The following is a 19925-nucleotide window of genomic DNA, read 5'->3' as shown; positions in this document are numbered from 1 at the left end:
CGCAGCAGATGGAACGCTGGATGCAGCACTACTCTGAGCTATATTCCAGAGAAAATGTAGTCACCGAAGAAGTGCTGAACAACATTGAGTGCCTGCCTGTGTTGGAGGAGCTTGACAGTGAACCAACCCTAGAAGAACTTCACGTGGCCCTGGACTCCCTTGCCTTTGGCAAGGCACCAGGAAAAGACAGCATCCCTGCTGAAGTCCTAAAGTGCTGCAAAGAGATCATCGTCCCTGAGCTGCATGAAATCCTCTGTCTTTGCTGGAGAGAAGGTGGAGTACCTCAAGACATGAGGGATGCAAACATCATCACGCTGTACAAGAACAAAGGCGACAGGGGTGACTGCAACAACTACCGCGGCATCTCTCTCCTTAGCGTAGTAGGAAAGCTGTTTGTCCGAGTTGCACTAAAGAAGCTCCAGGTACTTGCAGAGAGCGTCTATCCAGAATCACAGTGCGGATTCCGAGCCAGCAGGTCCACCACTGATATGGTATTCTCCCTTAGACAACTGCGGGAGAAATGCAGGGAACAACGACAGCCACTCTTTATAGCCTTCATAGATCTCACAAAGGCTTTCGACCTGGTCAGCAGAGACGGCCTCTTCAAGATTCTCCCCAAGATTGGATGTCCACCCAGGCTCCTCAGCATCATCAGATCTTTCCACAAGGACATGAAAGGCACTGTTGTCTTCGATGGCCCCACATCAGACCCCTTTGACATCCAAAGCGGAGTGAAGCAGGGCTGTGTTCTTGCACCAACCTTGTTTGGGATTTTCTTCGCTGTCCTGCTGAAGCATGCCTTTGGAACTGCAACAGAAGGCATCTGTCTCCGGACCAGATCAGACGGAAAGCTCTTCTACTTCTCCAGACTGAGAGCAAAGTCCAAAGTTCAGCTGAAATGTCTGCGTGACTTCCTCTTTGCCGACGATGCAGCTGTCACTACCCACTCTGCCAAAGATCTCCAGCAGCTCATGGATTGTTTTAGCAAGGCCTGCCATGATTTTGGACTGACGATCAGCCTTAAGAAAACACAGGTCATGGTTCAGGATGTGGACTCACCTCCCTGCATTACAATCTCTTCGCATGAACTGAAGTTTGTCCATGACTTTGTGTACCTTGGCTCAACGATCTCCGACACTCTTTCTCTCAATACCGAGCTAAACAAACGCATCGGTAAAGCAGCTACCACATTTTCCAGACTCACAAAGAGAGTCTGGTCCAACAAGAAGCTGACGGAACATACCAAGATCCAGGTCTACAGAGCTTGGGTCCTGAGTACACTTCTGTACTGCAGCGAGTCATGGACTCTTCGCTCACAACAGGAGAGGAAACTGAACGCATTCCACATGCGCTGCCTCCGACGCATCCTCGGCCTCACCTGGCAGGACAAAGTTCCAAACAACACAGTCCTGGAACGAGCTGGAATCCCTAGCATGTATGCACTGCTGAAACAGAGACGCCTGCGTTGGCTCAGTCATGTTTTGAGAATGGATGATGGCCAGATCCCAAAGGATCTCCTCTATGGAGAACTCGTGCAAGGAAAGCGCCCTACAGGTAGACCACAGCTGCGATACAAGGACATCTGCAAGAGGGATCTGAAGGACTTAGGAATGGACCTCAACAGGTGGGAAACCCTGGCCTCTGAGCGGCCCGCTTGGAGGCAGGCTGTGCAGCATGGCCTTTCCCAGTTTGAAGAGACACTTGGCCAACAGTCTGAGGCAAAGAGGCAAAGAAGGAAGGCCCATAGCCAGGGAGACAGACCAGGGACACACTACACTTGCTCCCAGTGTGGAAGGGATTGTCACTCCCGAATCGGCCTTTTCAGCCACACTAGACGCTGTGCCAGAACCACCATCCAGAGCGCGATACCATAGTCTTTCGAGACTGAAGGTTGCCAGCAATGCCAACAATGAAGGCCATTACATAGTTGTTAACTGGGACAAGCTCCAATCTTGAAACAGATTTACTGGCTCCCATAGGCACCTTGTCCCTTATAGATTTTGACCATAAATGGTCTGGGACCTGGGGACCTCATGAATTGTCTCCTCTCATATGAACTTACCCATGCACTTCGTTCACCTCCAGTAGTCCCATTCTTCTGAGTGGCAGCCCCACCAAAGGCTGCTGAGAAAACTCCACAGTCAAGGAATAAGATGGCAGGTCCTCTCATGGATTGGAAACTGGTTGAGAACCAGAAAACAGACAGTGGGTGTCAGTGGACAATTTGCATAGTGGAGAGAAGTGAAAAGTGGAGTGCCCCAAGGATCTGTCCTGGAACTGGTGCTTTTCAACCTGTTCATAAATGACCTGGAGACAGGGTTGAGCAGTGAGGTGGCTAAGTTTGCAGACGACACCAAACTTTTTTGCGTGGTGAAGACTCAAGGATTCAAAGATTGTAAGGAGCTCCAGAAGGATCTCTCCAAACTGGGAGATTGGCAGCAAAATGGCAGATGCATTTCAATGCAAGTAAGTGTAAAGTAATGCACACTGGGGTAAATCAAAACTTCACAAGTAGGCTAATGGGTTTTGAGCTGTCTGTGATGGAACAGGAGAGAGATCTTGGGGTGCTGCTGGACAGCTCAATGAAAGTGTCAGTCCAATGTGCGGTGGCAGTAAAGAAGGCCAATTCTATGCTTAGGATCATTAGAAAAGGTATTGAAAATAAAACGGCTAATATAATGCCATTGTACAAATTGATGGTAAGGCCACACTTACAGTATTGCATCCAGTTCTGATCACCCCATCTCAGAAAGGATATAGTGGAAATAGAAAAGGTACAAGAGAGAGTGACCAAAATGATTACTGGGCTTGCGCACCTTCCTTTTGAGGAAAGGCTACAGCGTTTGGGGCTCTTCAGTCTACAAAAAAAGGTGCCTGAGGGGAGATATGATTGAGACATATACAATTATACAGGGGGTGGATTGAGAGATGCTCTTTTCCCTCTCACACAACACCAGAACCAGCGGACATTTGCTAAAATTCAGTGTTGGGAGAGTTATGGCAGACAAACGAAAATATTTCTTTACTCAGTGTAAATAGTCTGTGGAACTCCTTATCACAGGATGTCATCATCTGGCCTAGATGCCTTTAAAAGGGGATTGGACAAATTTCTGGAGGAAAAGTCCATCACGGGTTACAAGCCATGATGTGTATGTGCAACCTCCTGATTTTAGAAATGGCCTACGTCGGAATGCCAGATGCAAGGGAGGGCACCAGGATGCAGGTCTCTTGTTATCTGGTGTGCTTCCTGGGGCATTTGGTGGGCCGCTGTGAGATACAGGAAGCTGGATTAGATGGGCCTATGGCCTGATCCAGCGGAGCTGTTCTTATGTTCTGTATTTCTGCTCTAAAAAGAAAAGGACCTTTCAAGGACTAATGTTAGGTTGTGGAATTCACTCTCTAGAGAAGCTCATCTTGTCCCCTCTTTATCCATTTTTCAGTGTCAGGTGAAGACAATTTTATTTCAGCAGTTCTTCAAAATCTAGTCCTTTGAAATGTCTGCCATAGTTGTGGGCAAAACGTTGGGAAATAAAAATCTTCATAGACCATTGCCAATTAACCTGAAGATTTCTTAGATGCTTAGATTTCATAGATGCTAATAGTACCAACTATGACAGCCTTAGATTATATGTTTGGAATCTGTTGAGCCTAGTTTTCTGATTAAGTACAGTGGCTTCTATTGGCTTTGAAAAGGTTTCAATTGTTTTAATATATTCATTATTCAATTATATTGTTATCTTTATGGGATACTATGAGGATTCATACTGCTTTGAAGCAGGATATAAATATTCTAAATATTGGTGCCATTGTTAATATATGTAGCATTTTTGGTACAACACTACTCATGTAGAATTATAGAGAAGTTTCTATTGGTTTTAACTGAGCAGTACTGCATCCTTACTAGACAAAGGGAGCAATCCAGCCCTTGACTTGGGCCGGTGCAAGTCCCTTGCACCGGCCCAGGAGGGTTGCAAATGTGCCGTAAAGCACGTTTGTGCCTCCTCAGGAGGAATCTGGGCCGGCACTCAGAAAAGCAGCAGCCCTGCGGAGATTGATGGAAGCCTCCGTGCCGGCTGCCTCTGAGCGCCTTGTGTCAGCATGCCTGCAGCGACACAAGGCTCTGAGGTAGGCAGGGGGGCAGGGAGGAGGCGGGAGGGAAGGGTTCCTGGATGGGGGGAGGGTGGGTGGTGGGTGGCCCCGGGGGTGGATGGGTGGGGAGCAGGAGGCGGGACTGGAATCCAGCAGTTATGCCGGATTCCAACCCCCGTTCCTGGGGAGAACAGAGCAGCTTCAAGTCGCTCCACTCCTCAAGAGGTGGTGCAAGTCCGAGGAGACTCCTAGGGGCCAGCAGCCTTTACCTGGAGGTAAGGGGAAATGTTTCCCCTTGCCACTGGTTGAGCCGCTTGTGGCCCCCATCCTGCGCTGGATACAGGGCAAGCCTGTTGGCTTGCCTGTTCCAGTGCAGGATAGGATTGGCCCAAAGAGATTTACAGTTGCCTTAGTTGTTGAGAGTCATGTCCATGACTCTGTGGGAACTATTTAAATGCATGTTCTAGTTTTGAAGTTTAGAAGACAACTCTCCATACTTTTTCCGTGTTTTTTTTCCCCATGAACATGAGGACTAGGAACCTGCTCATTTTAAGCACAGGAGCTCTGATATTCAAGAAGGAGCTTCCATGTTATACAAAGCTAATATCAGGGGGGAAAAAACTGGTTCTCTCAGAGTCAGCCATTTCCAGACAACTTCACCACTTGTTCATTTTTAACAGTTTTATGTCACTTGCACCAAGGAACAAGAGATTTGTCTTTGAAGACCTTTTGAAGAAAAACAACAACTTTATTTAGTATTTTATTATTAATCCCCTTTCCTGTCAATCCCATACACACTTACCTAGGAGTAAGTTCCACTGAACTCAATGGAATTTACTTCTGAGTAGACATGCATAGGTCTGCTGTAACCAAGCACTCTTGTGCATCTTTACTCAGAAGTAAGATCTACTGTATTCAGTGGGGCTTACTTTCAGGTATGTGTGCATCAGAGTGCAACCTAATTTTCTTGTCTAGTTTCTCATGCAAAATAATGTGCTGCTGATTTGCCCTAAACTCTGTTTGAGTTTGAGATTTACAGTAAATAAAACACATTTTTTTAGATAAATTAAGAGTAATTCCTGCTCAGGCAAAACTTTAGGGCTGAAGGAGGGAAAAATAATTGTAATAGCATTTCATACCTACCTCTCTGGACCCAAAGAAATATTTCTGCACACTTTGCTCTTAGGCATAAGAGAGAGAGAGAGAGCATGTATAGAATGGGAGTACATGTGAAAGGGATCTTGTGACTCACAAGCTGAGCATGAGGCAATAGTGTGATGTAGCTGCAAAGAAGGCTAATGCGATGTTAGCTTGCATTAGTAGAACATTACCTTCCAAGTCACAAGAAGTAGTGGTTTCACTTTACTCTGTGCATTAAGAAGGATGCAGCCAAACTGGACCAGCCAAACTGAACCCTAGAGAAGAGAAGGGGGGTGTTATAGATACGTCTTCAATTACCTGAATGGAATGTGTGAATGTCACATGGAAGAGGGCAAAGGTTTGTTATCTGCTGCCCTAATGAGCAGAACTGGGTCTTAGGGCTTAAGCAGAAGGAGTGGAGATTTTGGCTGGATATCAGGAAGAAATTCTTACCAGTAAGAACAGGAAGGCCTCAGACCAAAGCAGGGGAAGGGGGTTCATACCACCCGTGTCCTTCTCCCTGGGGGCAGAGGTAAAGTCTTGGCTCTCAGGCAGGGGCTCCAGCTCCAGCCACCTGCCCTGCCTCCCCAGTAATGCCTGTCATCACAGGCCTTCTTGCCTTTATCTTTCTCGGCCTCCCAACTGGCTTCTCCCTTTCCCTCCTTCTCAACCTTAAAGGTGCATTGAACCCAGCCAACTTCCAGCCTCCCTGGTGGCTAATGGCGTCCCTGCCCAGCTTGCTGCCCTGGTTCAGTGGACACTGAGAGGACTGCCCAGCCCGCCAACCCTCCTCCCACAGTGGCCCCAGGGAAGACCTGCCAATGTCAGCCCCCCCTTGGGCTGCAGAAGGTCCAGGGGGCACTGGTGTTCCCCTATGTCCTCCTGACCTTAGCACATAGGCACCACAAGCTACTGAGCCACACCCCTGGTACCAGATGGCCATGGCATTCTCCCCACTGGCCGACCCAGGCTCAGGGGAGACATCTCCCATCCTGCACCACACGCCTGCCCCCATCAATGGCTCACGGCCATGGGGGAAATTCCCTAGCTGTGGCGAGGAGGTCACCACTTCATAGCTCACTCTGCGCCTCACCTGACCAGCCGGGGAGGAGGAGGCCCCATGGGTGTCCAGCTGCCCCAACCCTGGCCAGTTGCCAGGTAAGGTGGGGGTCAGGGCGGCCCAACCCCCAACAGACTAGATCAGTGTTTTCCAAACTGTGAGTTGGGACCAACCAGTGGGTCTCAGCCTGATCGTTGGTGGGTTGTGAAACTGAAACTGACAAATTGAGAGCTGACAAAAAAAGTGTATCGAGCCCTGTGGATAGTGAAACTGAGCCACGTCTGCACATTTATTCGCAAGTAGGTGAATGTGCCTCAGTCCACTTCGAAGAGCAGGCCAAGAGGAACACAATGTCACCAAAATGGTCCCTCTCCAGTGAATGCAGCCTCCCAAAAAACACATTTGAGAAGGAAGTTCCGCCCCCCCCCCCAAGCTCACAAGGAAAATGTATTGAGCCCTGTGGCAAGTGAAACTAGTCACACACATATGTGCTTACACCTGAGTAGGCAACAAGGCCTCAGCTCCTATTGAAGACTAGGTGAAGGGGAACCCAAACTATTAGAATGGTCTCAATATAGTAAAAACTTTTTAGGATAAAATCAGAGGCTTGAGCAGCAAATAAGGTGAGACTTTTTTTTTTAAGTCTCATAAAGCTGGGTGGTCTCAATAGAATGTCATTTTTTAAAGTAAGTCCCAGTGCTAAACCTTTGGGCTAGATGGCCTTGAGGGACTCTTCCAAATCTATTATTCAGTGAGAATTCTTCTGTTGGTATTGACTGCCTTCTAGGGAATCTAGGGATAGCAAATAAACTTTCTGTACAACAGCCCAAGATGATAAGAGTAGAGCAGTTGTCAAAATTTGGCTAATTGAATTTGAAGGTAAATGTGGAGTTTTGTGTTTTGAAAGATTTATTAAGTATTATCTGTTAACTTATCTGAAAAAAATCATTCCACCTTTTTCTGAGCTAATAAGAAACCTCAAGGTGGTTACAAAATGACAGTAAGTCAATAGAACCAATAAAACATCATGTAATCAAAACAGTAAGCCTCCCAAGATTACAACAAATGTTCACAATCCAAATCAACAAAGACAGAAAAACACAACTGCCTTTTACAAGAGAGATTTGTTACGAAACGTTAGCAAAATATCTATTTCCTTGGTGAAGGGGGTTCATACGCAGGCAAAATCAACTTATGCAAAATGAATTATTTGAGTTGGATAATCAAACACACATGCACATTCACTTTTCTTTCTGAAATATTTGTTTTTAAAAAGTGTTTGGAATGAGTAGATTAGTCAGGCTGCCCTTTCCCTAGCAGATTTTACTTGAACAAAAGACCCTGTGAGGGCTGATAATAATTTTAACTTTCACCTCCTGCTTTGTTTGTTCTCTCAGCAGTGGCCACATCCAATGATCAGAGCCAGATCCCTATAATTGCTGTGTCTGTTACAGTGGGAGTGATTCTCCTGGCTGTTGTTATCGGTTTTCTTCTCAGTGGAAGGTAAGAAAAAAAGTTGTCTGTTTTGTATTTTTTAACTCTTCTTCTTCCCAGTCCCTTAGAGTTTGATCTTTCCAACTGTCTCAGGTGCATGTTTCTTCGTAGCACTGAAGCACTTTTGTCAAGGTGGAGGAATTATGCTTTATACCAGGGGTGTCCAAACTTTTTGATAGGAGGGCCACTCCATCTCTCTGACGCTATGTTGAGGGCCAGGAAAAAAAAACCAAATTGATTTACATTTCAAATTTGAATAAATTTACATAAATTTACATAAATGAATATATTAGAGGTGGAACTTATATGAATGAATGAAGGTCTTGCAATAGCTCAAGGCCTATAAAAGGCCTTGTGCAAAGTAAGGCTGGCCTTTCCTTCACTGCTGCTGCGGCATCACAAACATGAAACAGCAAGCAGTGGATGGAGCCCTTGTTCCACAGCTCATGCAAGAAGTTGAACAGTCGCCCTCACGCTTAGAGCAGTTGTGTCGGGCCAGCACAGGCTCTAGCAATTCTCTGGAGGGCCAGAGGCTCATTGGAGACTGGAGGCTCCCGATGGGCCTGATTGGAAGTCCCCGAGGGCCGCAAGTGGCCCCTGGGCCGGGGTTTGGGCACCCCTGCTTTACACTGAAAATGCTGAGTTAACAGAGAGCTCCCCACCCATTTGTAGACTTCTGTAGGGCTGTTTACACATTACGCTGTACTCAACTACAGAATGTCTGGACCTGAATATGACAAACGGCATTTTCAACATGAGTACCTCAGGTACATTTTCTCCAAGTTCATTTTTATAGATTAACAGTCCCTGTACAATTTATACAGCTTCTACCTGCATTGAATGGAATGTGTAAATGTCTGTAGAAACTAACAATGATTGTACTCAGGTACATAAATGTACCCAGGGTTCAGTGTTATGCTTTTTTGGAATTCTGATCTCCAGACTGAGAATGACACCCTTTTAGCTTCGGTGGGTTGTATTCCATACAATCTATATTCATTCCTTTCAAATATTTATCTGGCATGTTTTTAAAGTCGGTCACAATCAACCTCCTCCATTTTGCTACCTCATTTGCAGACACTGAAATTGTGGGATCATTTCTGCAATTTTCATAGGGAGATGTCAGGTATCCTCCCTTGGAACAATGTTACATCATGTAGTGTCATTCACAGTAGGCATTATGGGGAAAATTGGCTACCAGGAAGAGCACCACCTCTGCAAAACTGGTAACTGGTAAGAAGATAAGACATTAAGGGCCCAATCCTAATCCCTTATGTCAGTGCTTTCCAGCACTGGCATAGCAGTGCCAATGGGACATGTGCTGCATCCTGCAGTTGGGTGTCAGTCACAGAGGCCTCCTCAAAGTAAGGGTATGTTTGTTCCCTTACCTCGGAGTTGCATTGCCCTTATGTCAGTGCTGGAAAGCACTGACATAAGGGGTTAGAATTGCACCCTAAAAGACATAAGACATTTCTGTACTCCCCTGAATCTAGCTGAAAGTTCTCCCCAGTGAACTTGATGCTCAGCACTGATTTCTCTTCTGGGACCCACAAATGATACCCAGCCCATTAGTTCTGCTGACCAGGGGGAGTATGTGCTTCAGTCAACAAAAATGCAGAGTGCCATTTTCTATCTATCCTGTAAGTACAGACTGCCTCTCCCACAGCATTAAGGAGAAGGACCTAGAGCATTAAGGAGACCACAGCATTAAGGAGAAGGACCTAGATGGCACTGCCCTGTCAAATGCATGTCTCTTTGTAAAAATTAAATACCTGCCCCCACCTCCCTGGCAAGTGCATTGTACACATTTAGAAAATAGACACTCCCTCCCTCCAAAGTCCCCACAGCAGCTCCATTCTCATACACCAATCTCTTTTTATTCTTTAATCTGCCTCAGAGGGACAAAATTCCTTTTTGTAGTAGGAGGTGAAAGGGGGCCAGCTCCAAGTGCATTCTCCATGTGGGGGGTCTAGGGATGTGAAAGGGACTCTGCAAAGATGGAGAGAAATAGAAAGTAGCAGGTGAAGATATACATGGAAGCGGGAACTAAACAGCCTCAGGGATGTAAAAGGAGATTGAAGCATGCTGCTGTATGTTCCTCAGTCAGTTGATTGGAGGACTGCAGGGGTGGACAGAATTGAAGATCAGAATTAAAGATTGAGCACCCATTGCCTATTTTGCAGTGTAGCTGCTTAATAAGGTAAATACTGTCATTTAAGAAACAAAAGGGTAGAACATCATGATGACTTCTGGCTGGAGGCTGCATCTCAATTCTGATCATCAGGGCTAAATGATTTGTCACTATGATAACAGTGTGCCTGGACATGGCAATTAGTTTGTTCAGCTTGCACACTATAGAACTGGTGAGAAATTGTGTGGGGCCGCACCAAACAACAAATGCCTGAGCACAAGTAGCCTGTTATTTTTTATTCGTAATGTTAAAACTAAGTGGCAAGCACACTGGTTTGGAGCAGGCCAGCACTAGGATTTTTACAATCTGTAATAGCCCAATCCTATCCCACATCAGTCCATAGCATGAAGAGCTGCTGACAGAGCATGCACTGTATGCAGTCGTAGAGGGGTGATCAGGTAGTCAGCAAGAGGTAATTTTTACTTACTTCCTGATAGGCAATCTGGTCACCAATATGTCTCCTCAGACACAAGCCAGCTATTTGGATGGTGTAAGTCCAAGGGGGCTGACGGCTCCAGGCCAGGAGAGAGGGGTAGGATTCAGCGTGCATGTCTGCCACTGAGATCCACCCTCCTACTCCCGAGTTCAGCTGCTCTCTGCTCCAATCCTCCCCAAAACTGTCCAAGATGCCAAATCACCCCTCTAGCACATTACCTGCTCCAGCAGGGTGTTCAGGTGGTTCTGGTATGTGCACAGAGCCACTGACCTATGCCTCTATGCATCACTAGATCTGCTGCTGTAAGTGGCCCACAGGATTGGGCCATAAGTCCCCTTTTTAAGAGACTCAGGGCCTAATCCTATCCAATTTTCCAGTGCCAGTGCAGCTGTGCCAATGGGGCATGCACTGCATCTTGTGGTGGGGCAGCAATCACAGAGACCTCCTTTTGGTATATGGGAACATTTGTTCCCTTGCCTTGGGGCTGCATTGTGGCTGCACCAGTGCTGGAAAATTGGATAGGATTGGGCCTTCAATGTGTGGTTTGGTAAATATATGTGACCCAGCCTCATACTGAATTGGTTCATTAAATCTAGTGCTGTTGGATGACTGGCAGCAGGTCCCTGAGACCTCCAGTGGAGCAGTTTATGATCCTTGTCCCTTGAACTCCTTTAACTGGAAATGTCAAGGATTTAACATGGGGCTTTTGTGGGCAAAATGTGTGTTATACCATTGAACCAAAGGGGCTCAACAGCCCTGAGCTGTATTGCTTAGTCTGAATCTCAGTACTCTTTATCCTTTGGTCCTCCCCAGCTTTTCACATGCTACTATGCATTCTCTGTGGTTTTTTAGAATAAACTTTCTTCCATCTGCTGAGACTAGAAATGGGAATGAGTATACTTGGCTCATAAACAGACCTTCAGTCACACTAGTTAATTTTCAGAAATGCTTTTGCGCTAGTGCAGCATTATACCACAGAAACCAAATATCAGATTTCCACCCGGATTCTTTTGGCAATAAAAAGTATTGGCAGGTGGTGGTAATGGTGAAATGTTACAAGTGAATCTCTCTCTGTGGTAGAGCTTGCTTTGCTTTGCCTTGCCTAGACTAGCAAGAGAGAGACCGTGTGTTCAGTAGGTTTCATGTTTTAAAAATTGGTCACTTGTGTTTCATAAAGTGGCCCAAATTACACCCAAGCTTCAGGCTGTTGTCTTCAGTGGGGGGGGGGGGAGGGGATGCGAAGGTAAGTAGAATGTCAGATGCAAGGGAGTGGCAGCAAGATGCAAGTATCTTGTTGTGTGCTCCCTAAGGCATCTGCTGGGCTGCTGTGAGATACAGGAAGCTGGACTAGATGGGCACTGGGCCTGATCCAGCAGGGTTCTTCTTATGTTCTTATGTTGGAAGTCCCCAGTTCAGTCCTTGGTATCTCCAGTTATAAGGAAAGATTCAACAGCAGGACTAGAAATGAGCTCTGCTTGAGAATGCAAAGTGCTGCTGCCAGCCAGAATATGCTAACATATATTCTCCCTGGTCAGCCAGATCATTTTGATCTGCACAGGCTTCGTGGCCCTAGAGCTTTATCATGGACCAGTTCTGGTGGTGTTTATATTGCTCTGTGAAGTAAGTCATGTTTACCAGTATTCAAAAAAATTATCCTGTATTTAATAGGAATCTTGCAAATGAATCCTCCTAACTACTTTGCCTTCCTTTTCCTACAGCTGTTTTTCACAAGTGCCTGTGTATATGTGCACACATGCATGTGTAGGGGAAACTTGAGAGCATAATAGAAACAAGTCAATCCCAAATATCCTCAAAGGATGCTCTAAATCCTTATATCCTTGAAGATATCCTTAAATTAATCTGTGGAACTCCTTGCTACATAATTCTGGAGGACCCCTGGCCTAGTTGCCTTTAAAAGGGGATTGGATGGATTTATGAAGGAAAAGTCTATCACAGAATTCAAGACTTAATGTGTGCAGCCTATGTATTTTAGGTAGCATATCTCTGAATGCCAGATGCAAGGTAGTGGCAATAGGATACAGTTACCTTGTTGTCTTGTATACTCCCAGGGGCATCTGGTGGGCCAATGTGAGAAACAGGAAACTGAACTAGATGGGGCCTTGGACTAATCCAGCAAGGTTCTTCTTATGTTCTTAGAGTAAACAATATTGGTTAAGTGGACCAGTGATCTGATTGCTTTCTTATGTTCCTTGCAGGACAATATTGAATTTTCAGAAAGTGGTTTCAGGGCCAGGCTGGGGCTTCAACAGACTTTAGTTTCATGCCTGAAACTTTAGTTTTTGTGTCTCACACTAAACCTAGAAATGTGTGTTTTCCAAAGTCAGTGATTGGTGTGGGGTTTGGGTCTTAAAGTGCCAATGACAAGAGATGTTGTTGACCTGGCCTTGTTGACTAGGTGAAGACTAGGCTCTTCATGTTTAGACTAAGCCCAGTCAAACCAAAGGTTTTTTACCAGGGATGGGGAAGTCCAGCATGGCTTGACTTGAGTCGAGTCGCTGAGTCACTCCCCCATGACTCAACTCAAAAGCAAGTCATAACAGGGCACTTTCTGAGTCACCAAGCCACCCTTTAGTGACTCTAAAAGACTCGTTGAGTCGCCCCCTCCTTTAAAAACCAGCTGTGGAAAAACTGGGGCTGCTGCAGAAGGGTGTGTGTGTTGGAGTTCTCCTCACTCACACCCCTGATGACCCCGCCCATCTGTAAACAAGGTGGGGGGTGGGTGGGATTGCAAGAGCTGGGACAGAAGCAGCAAGGACAAGGATCACGCACAACAGCTGGGAGGCTTACCAGGACAACCCGATCCTTTGCAACCCTACTCAGAAGTAGTCCCGCTGCAGCCAGTCATTCAGTGAGATTTCTCCCTCCCTACAGCCATGGTGGAAAATGTGATTGTTATGTACTGTCTCCCTCCTGCTTCTCCACCTCCTTTTTCCGCGGTGGCCTCATGGACCGCTGAGCTGTGGCATGCTAAGCAGGATGGAGAGAGGGCAGGGAGGAGGCGTGATGGGGAGGAGGCATGATGGGGAGGTGGGGAAAGGGCAGGTGGGAGGTGTGCCAGGGGGAGGGAGCAGGGAGGCAGAGAGGCGGGTCTGTTGGTGCTCTGCTCCACTGGATCCTGTCTGTTCGTGTAGGGCTCGGCGCCCTACACGAACACTTTTACCTTATCCGCCATTGTGGGGTTGCTTCCCTTACCTGGGAGAAGGGGACTTTCATCCCCTTCTCCCGAGGTGCCACCCGCAGTAGCCCGAGACACACAGGATCCTGCGGCAGCCGTTTTTGGTGCCGCCAAAGCTGGGCGCCCCGGGCAGCTCAGGATTGGGCTGTGAGTTCCCAACCCTGTTTCTTACTGCTTGTCAATTGCAGAGGCCAATGTTGCACAAGCCTTTGCCTAAGGAGGACTCACACCAGTAGCTTCCTCTTTCACATTCTTCTTTCAAGTCTCAGGATCCATGACAGCTGGTCTGAAGCATTCCTGGAACAAGAGAGGGAGAGGGGAATTAACTTGAAAGCTTATGGAAGAAGCATGCCCTAAAAGTTGAGTTTGGTCCAGTATGCATGTACAGATTGTTTGTCATAAAAAGTACTCTGCGTGTGCGTGCGTACTTGCGTGCGTGCGTGCGTGCGTGTGTGTGTGTGTGTGTGTGTTAGAGATGGCTTTTGCATTTCAAAAATTGCTTAAAGCACTTCAGTATTATTTAGCTTCTGTAGGAGATTTTTCTTCCTGAAGCCTAGCTGGGGTTTGAGTGGCTCTTAACAACCCAGTGAAAAACTCCAAAACGCCAATCTTTCTAGCTATCAGCCAATTTGGAAATTAAAGCAAAAGATGCTGATTTAAAGAGGCAGAAATTACTTTAGTCCTGCTGTGCTTGTTTGGGATGTGCTTTTGAGGAAATTTGTGGAGTGTCTGAGCACGCTGTGATATTAGTAGGATAAAAAATGTATAAATATATTCCAAGCAAACTATGACTTTTTCTAGACTCCACTAATCATTTTGGTCCCATACTTTTATTTCTGTCAAGTGCTCAGTAGACAACATGAAGTTATATTTCTATCTTTAAACATCATCAACATTTGGCAACAACATTTGGCTACAGTGTGGCAAGGCAGAAACACAGATCTCAGGGCCTCTGAGGAATATCTCAGGGGGTACAAAATTTATTTTGGGCCCCTTCTCAAAGGGGGGGGGGGTGAAACAGTACAGGGGAAGGGTGGCAACAGCCAGAAAGGTCTCCAGAGCCCAGGTCTACTGGGCTTCCTGATGTGGAGCCCAGGTCTACCCCACCAGTAAGTAGCCCAGTCAGTCCGGCCTCCATAGTTCACTCTCCATGAGGCCAGCTGAGATCCCAGGAAATTTATGGGGCCCCTCCTTTTGCTCCTAGTCCCCTTTTTTACCCCAGGCCCAGGTAAAATGTACCCCCTGCACCCCCTCTCATGGGCCCTACAGACTGTGGGAGGGAGTTGCCAGTCCTTATCTATGTGTTGTGCAGCGCAATCCTGAGCTTCACTTGGGCTGGCGCAGGTCCCTTGCACCTGCCCAGGAGGGTCACAAACGTGCCATAAGGCATGTTTGCGCCTCTTCATGAGTTGACTGGACCGGCACGTGCATTCATGCCGGCCTGCGGAGGCTGGAATAAGCCTCCATGCTGACGGAGTCTCTGAGTCTTGTGTTGGCCGAGGTGGGCCGACACAAGTCTCTGGGGTGGGCAGGGAGGAGGCAGGTGGAAGGCATTCTGGGGTGGGGGGAGGGTGGGAAGTGGGTGGCCCCAGGGGCAGGTGGGTGGGGAGAGGAGGCGGGACTGGGACCCAGCAGTTAGTGACTTCAGGCCACTCCACCCTCCTCGGACTTGCCCCACATCAGCAAGTCCGAGGAGACCCATAGGTGCCAGGGTGGCTTACTCGGACGTAAGGGGAAAAGTTTCTCCTTACCTCTGGCTGAGCTGCTTTGGGCACCTATCCTGTGTTGGATACAGCGCAAGCCTCTTGGCTTGCCTGTTCTAGCACAGGATAGGATTGCACCCTTAGTTAGGCATTTTGCCAGAAAATCAGGGTAGGGAGGGGAAGTGACACTTCTACTCACTGAATCTTGTTCAACAAAGAGTTCTAATTCAGGGAGGAAGTACAGATTGTGTGCTGGTGTGTGTAATAAACATCTAATGTCATCCCCCATTTTTTTTTTTTAAAGAAACTATCCTTTGATAGGAGACATTCTAAAGAAGAAAGGGTGATTTAACTATTCTCTTGCCCTCTGTTTTCCTCTGCCATTTCTCCCACCAAACCATCTACCTACCTACCAATGTTTACACAGGGCATCCAGAAGTGTGTTTGCAAGATAAACAAGCATCTGTGACCATGCAGGTAGGCAGCTTGGCATGAGTTGCAGGTAGGGAAAGGTTAAGCACCCATCCTCCATTCCCGTTTCCTCCATCTTCTCCATTCCCGTTTCTCCAAAACAGCACTTTCATTAAAGGAGTGACAGTTGGGATTGAATGGTACGCATTGGCATACTAACATATATTGTTCTGCCATTGCAGTACAGTGGTAGCAAATGACGTGGTGAAGCCATTCCTGAATGGCATGGCTGCAAGTGGGGGATTGCCTGATTGAACATTCTTCCACATTAAAAAAAAATGCCCCTTCCTGACACTTCTTTTAGTCCCAGAAGGCCATTGATGCCAATGGCAGCTTCCTGCCTAAGGTTAATAAGCAGCTTCATGTGGGAGTGATTTTCACTTCCACAGAAGCATGCGGGAGAGGATTAATTAAACTTCCCCATATGCCACATCCTAATCTTGGTCAGCCCCCCCCCCCCACACACACAGAGCTGCTATTTTAATGCTAAAAATCAAGGGCAAAAGTGCTAATGATTCTTCTAATGTCATATGTGGTTTGCCCCTCACATCCTCTTAAGATGAGAAATACTGCTTCTGAGAGCAAAGAGGTGTGGGAACACTTAACTGTCACAATTCCCCACTCTGACTTGCCCCCCAAGTAGCTTTTTTTTCCTGCAAGAGTCTTCAATACAGGGGCAGAAAGTAATGGAGTGGGAAGGTGGGTATGTGGTGAAAAGTTCAAGCACTCCCTCCCTGTTGTCGCCACTGAAAGCAGCCTTTCCTCATCAAAGTGGGCCACTGGGCTTTAGAAAAAATAAGGGCTAGATGGGTCAGTTGCTCAATCTAACATAGCTCCATATGGACTTCACAGAAGTATAGATTTTCCAGCAGCTACAGTAGTTTGTGCACCCTTCCTAAAGAGATGACACTTTGCTGCAGCTGTACAATGTTTTGCTTTCCTTGGAAGTGTGCATAAATTACAGCTTAGCACTGAGATATAAGTACAGTGGGGTGCGCAAGCCCATTGACAACAGTCCTTGTAACCAGAGGTCAGGCAAATATTCAGTGTGGTGTTTTGGCAAACCAACATCCATATGTGGATGCATTCTTTTCTGACATTTTATTGGTGTCTTGAGAATTTAAAATTGGTTTTGTTTTGCTCTGAACAATCAAAGTGCATTACAGACTTGATTTACTTGCAAATATCCTAAGACGTTCCTTTATTAAGTAGTGTCCTTTCCTCAAGGTCATGTAGCTGTTGAATAAATTCCATTTAAGTGACCACATTTTAATCATAGATTTGGTATGTAATTTTTTCTCCTTAAAAACCAACAACATTGAATAATCTATTTAGAATTGCAAAAAACACAAATTATCTAATAATAATTCCTATTGCAGTGTGCCTGGTGCTGTATACAGACTGGGAAGATCGTTCCTTGTCCTAAGGGAACCACAGTCTAAAAAGATACCCAAAGGGAGGGAGAGACATTTGAGAAGGAAAAACTGGGGAAGAATATGTGGAGAAGACTGGGGCTCAAAAGCCAAGGGAAAGCATGGGTGTGCAGCATGAAGGCAGAGAGTCAGATGTCAGGCAGAAGGGTGGGTCAGTGATGGGGAACTGCAAGAGGAAAGGGGATCGGTTGTCATACTATGCAGGTTCAGGGACATTTGGACTAATTTGCACATGCTGCTGCACAGTTGTGTATATGGGATTGTGGCTGTTGCACATGTGCTGTCCCATATGTGGAAAGATGCTCATTAAAGGAAAAATAAGGTATTTGCACAGGAGATGTGAATTCTTCTTGCCTCCCAGAGTTCTTTGGTATAGAGTGCAATCCTAACCAACTTTCCAGCCCCAAGATAAGGGAACAAGCATTGTCTTACCTTTAGGAGGCCTCCGTGACTGCCCCCCAACTGAGGATGCAGCACATGCCCCACTGGCATAGCTATGCCAGTGCTGGAAAGTTGTTTAGGATTGCACCCATAATCACTTCCTGCCTTCTAGACTTGATCACTCTGGCCAAGTGGTGCAGACTCCTGCTCAGGGACCAAGTCACGTGTAAGTAGGGAGAGGTGTAGCTTTCACTGGGGAGTAGCTTTCACGAGGGTAATTTTAGGTTTAATTAGAAAATTAGGCTGCAGTCCTAACTACACTTTCCTGAGAGTAAGCCCCATTGAAAAGAATCGGACTTACTTCTGAGTAGACCTGGTTAGGATTGTGCCCTTAGTATCTTTGGAGCAAACAGTCCAAGGAACTGCATATAAAATAGCAATAAAGGAGCAAGACTATGAAGATAATTGAAAGAAAGTACAAGAACCTTAAAGTGAATATGAGAAGAGGGGAAAATCAGTGCAGAGAACTGTGAGGAGTAAGTATCTTCGGTTTTGCAGGCCCAGGTGACCTTATTGGCATGAGGCATCCTTTATCAGCTAAGGGCGCAATCCTAACCCCTTATGTCGGTGCTTTCCAGCAATGAAGCTCTGAGGGAAGGGAACAAACATTTCCTTACTTTGAGGAGGCCTCTGTGAGTGACGCCCAACTGCAGGATGCAGCACACGTCCCATTGGCACCGCTGTGCCAGTGCTGGAAAGCACTGACATAAGGGGTTAGGATTGCACCCTAAGGCTGCAGTCCTATGCACACTTACCTGGGAGTAAGCCTCATTGACTATAATATGACTTACTTTTGAGTAGACAAATAGGATTGGGCAGTAAGGCAGGTGCATTAGCTATGGCTTTTCTTGGACAAAGAGCCTGGCCACAGTTACCCATGCTCTGGTAATATCCCATTTAGATTTCTGCAGTGAGTTGTACAATGGGCTACTTTTTAAGGCTGCTTGGAAACTACACTCCATATAAAATACAGCAGCATGTTTCTAGTTGGGATGCAGAGGAAGAATCACTCCTCGACACTCTTAAAACAGGGCGCAATCCTAACCAACTTTCCAGCACTGACCTAGCCACAATGCAGACCCAAGGTAAGGTCACAAACGTGCCCTTACCCTGAGGAGGCCTCTTTGATTGTCTCCCCACTGCAGGATGCAGTGCACGCCACATTGGCATAAGTTATATCTCTTTGCCCTGCAGACTCTTCTGTAGGTTTAATTTTCAATAAGAACTCCTGGATTTCAGTGTTTTCATGGGCAGGGGATTTTTCCTTTTGACTGTAGACTGGGATGGTGGCAGCAGATATAAACTACCACAGTTTTTCCCTGCTCAGCTTTTCGTCCAATAAAAGAAAAGTGGGGAGCAGGAAGGAATGTAGGCACACTAACCACTAGGTGCTACTCCCCTTGGTCCGCCTTCTACTCACAGGACTCACTCCTCTCCACTTTCCCTGACACTCACAAAAACCAATATGATTACAAAAAATCCTCCTCTGAGGTGCTCGTTCAGGTCAACCTGCCTTCAGGAAGGGAGGCATTGGTCATGCCAGGGCCTTTCCAGTTACAGTGCTTCAACTTGGAAATGATCTCTTCAAGGAGGCTTAAGTTTTTTGGACCCAGCAAAGACTTTTTCATTTGCCCTTGCCTTTCTATAGTATATTAACTGGTTCTTTTTAATCTCTTCTGCTTCTGTAGTTTTTATGCTGCTTTTATGTTGTAATTTTAAACATGTTCACCTCTCTGGGAGGTCTTTCACCTGAAATGTGGGGTTAAAATCTCCCAGATAATATTATTAAAATAATGAAGGTTTAAGAAGTCTGTTTTGGGATTGTCCTCAGTTTCCTCACTGTCCTCATCAAAGGATAATCTAGTAGTGACAGTTGTTTTCTTAGGACAGGTCAGTGAACTAACATCAGAGTATAGATGGTAGACACAGCAGCTGTTTTGTAAGATTTATGAAATCCTGGAAGTCACAACAGTGTCAGGGCCCAATCCTATCCAACTTTCCAGCACCGGTGCAGCCTCAATGCAGCCCTGAGATGTTCCCATACCTTGAGGAGGCCTCTGTGAGTGCCCCACCACCACAGGATGCAGCACAAGCCCCATAGGCACAGTTGCACCAGCATTGGAAAATTGGATAGGATTGGGCCCTCAGTTTCCTCAAAAGGGGAAACTGTTACTTTTAAAAATCCTTTTTAAATTGTGTTTAAGACAATGTACAGAGCCATCCGGTCTAAAAATACTGTACGTTCCACGATTTCCCTCTTGTCAATATATG

The 19925-nt window shown here is 46.3% G+C and overlaps 1 protein-coding gene across 1 annotated transcript in view; it reads left to right on the top strand.

The window, feature by feature from the left end:
• The window catches only part of EPHA5 (EPH receptor A5), a 257239-nt gene that overhangs the window by 186004 nt on the left and 51310 nt on the right, over positions 1 to 19925 (top strand). Inside the window, exon 8 of the mRNA XM_066630994.1 lies at positions 7687 to 7792. Coding sequence (XP_066487091.1) covers positions 7687 to 7792 — 106 coding nt within the window. The remainder of the gene's footprint in view (positions 1 to 7686; positions 7793 to 19925) is intronic.

Source organism: Tiliqua scincoides, chromosome 5 (assembly GCF_035046505.1).
Source record: "Tiliqua scincoides isolate rTilSci1 chromosome 5, rTilSci1.hap2, whole genome shotgun sequence".
In the NCBI taxonomy this organism is placed as follows: domain Eukaryota; kingdom Metazoa; phylum Chordata; class Lepidosauria; order Squamata; family Scincidae; genus Tiliqua; species Tiliqua scincoides.
This window is presented reverse-complemented; position numbering and strand designations above follow the sequence as displayed.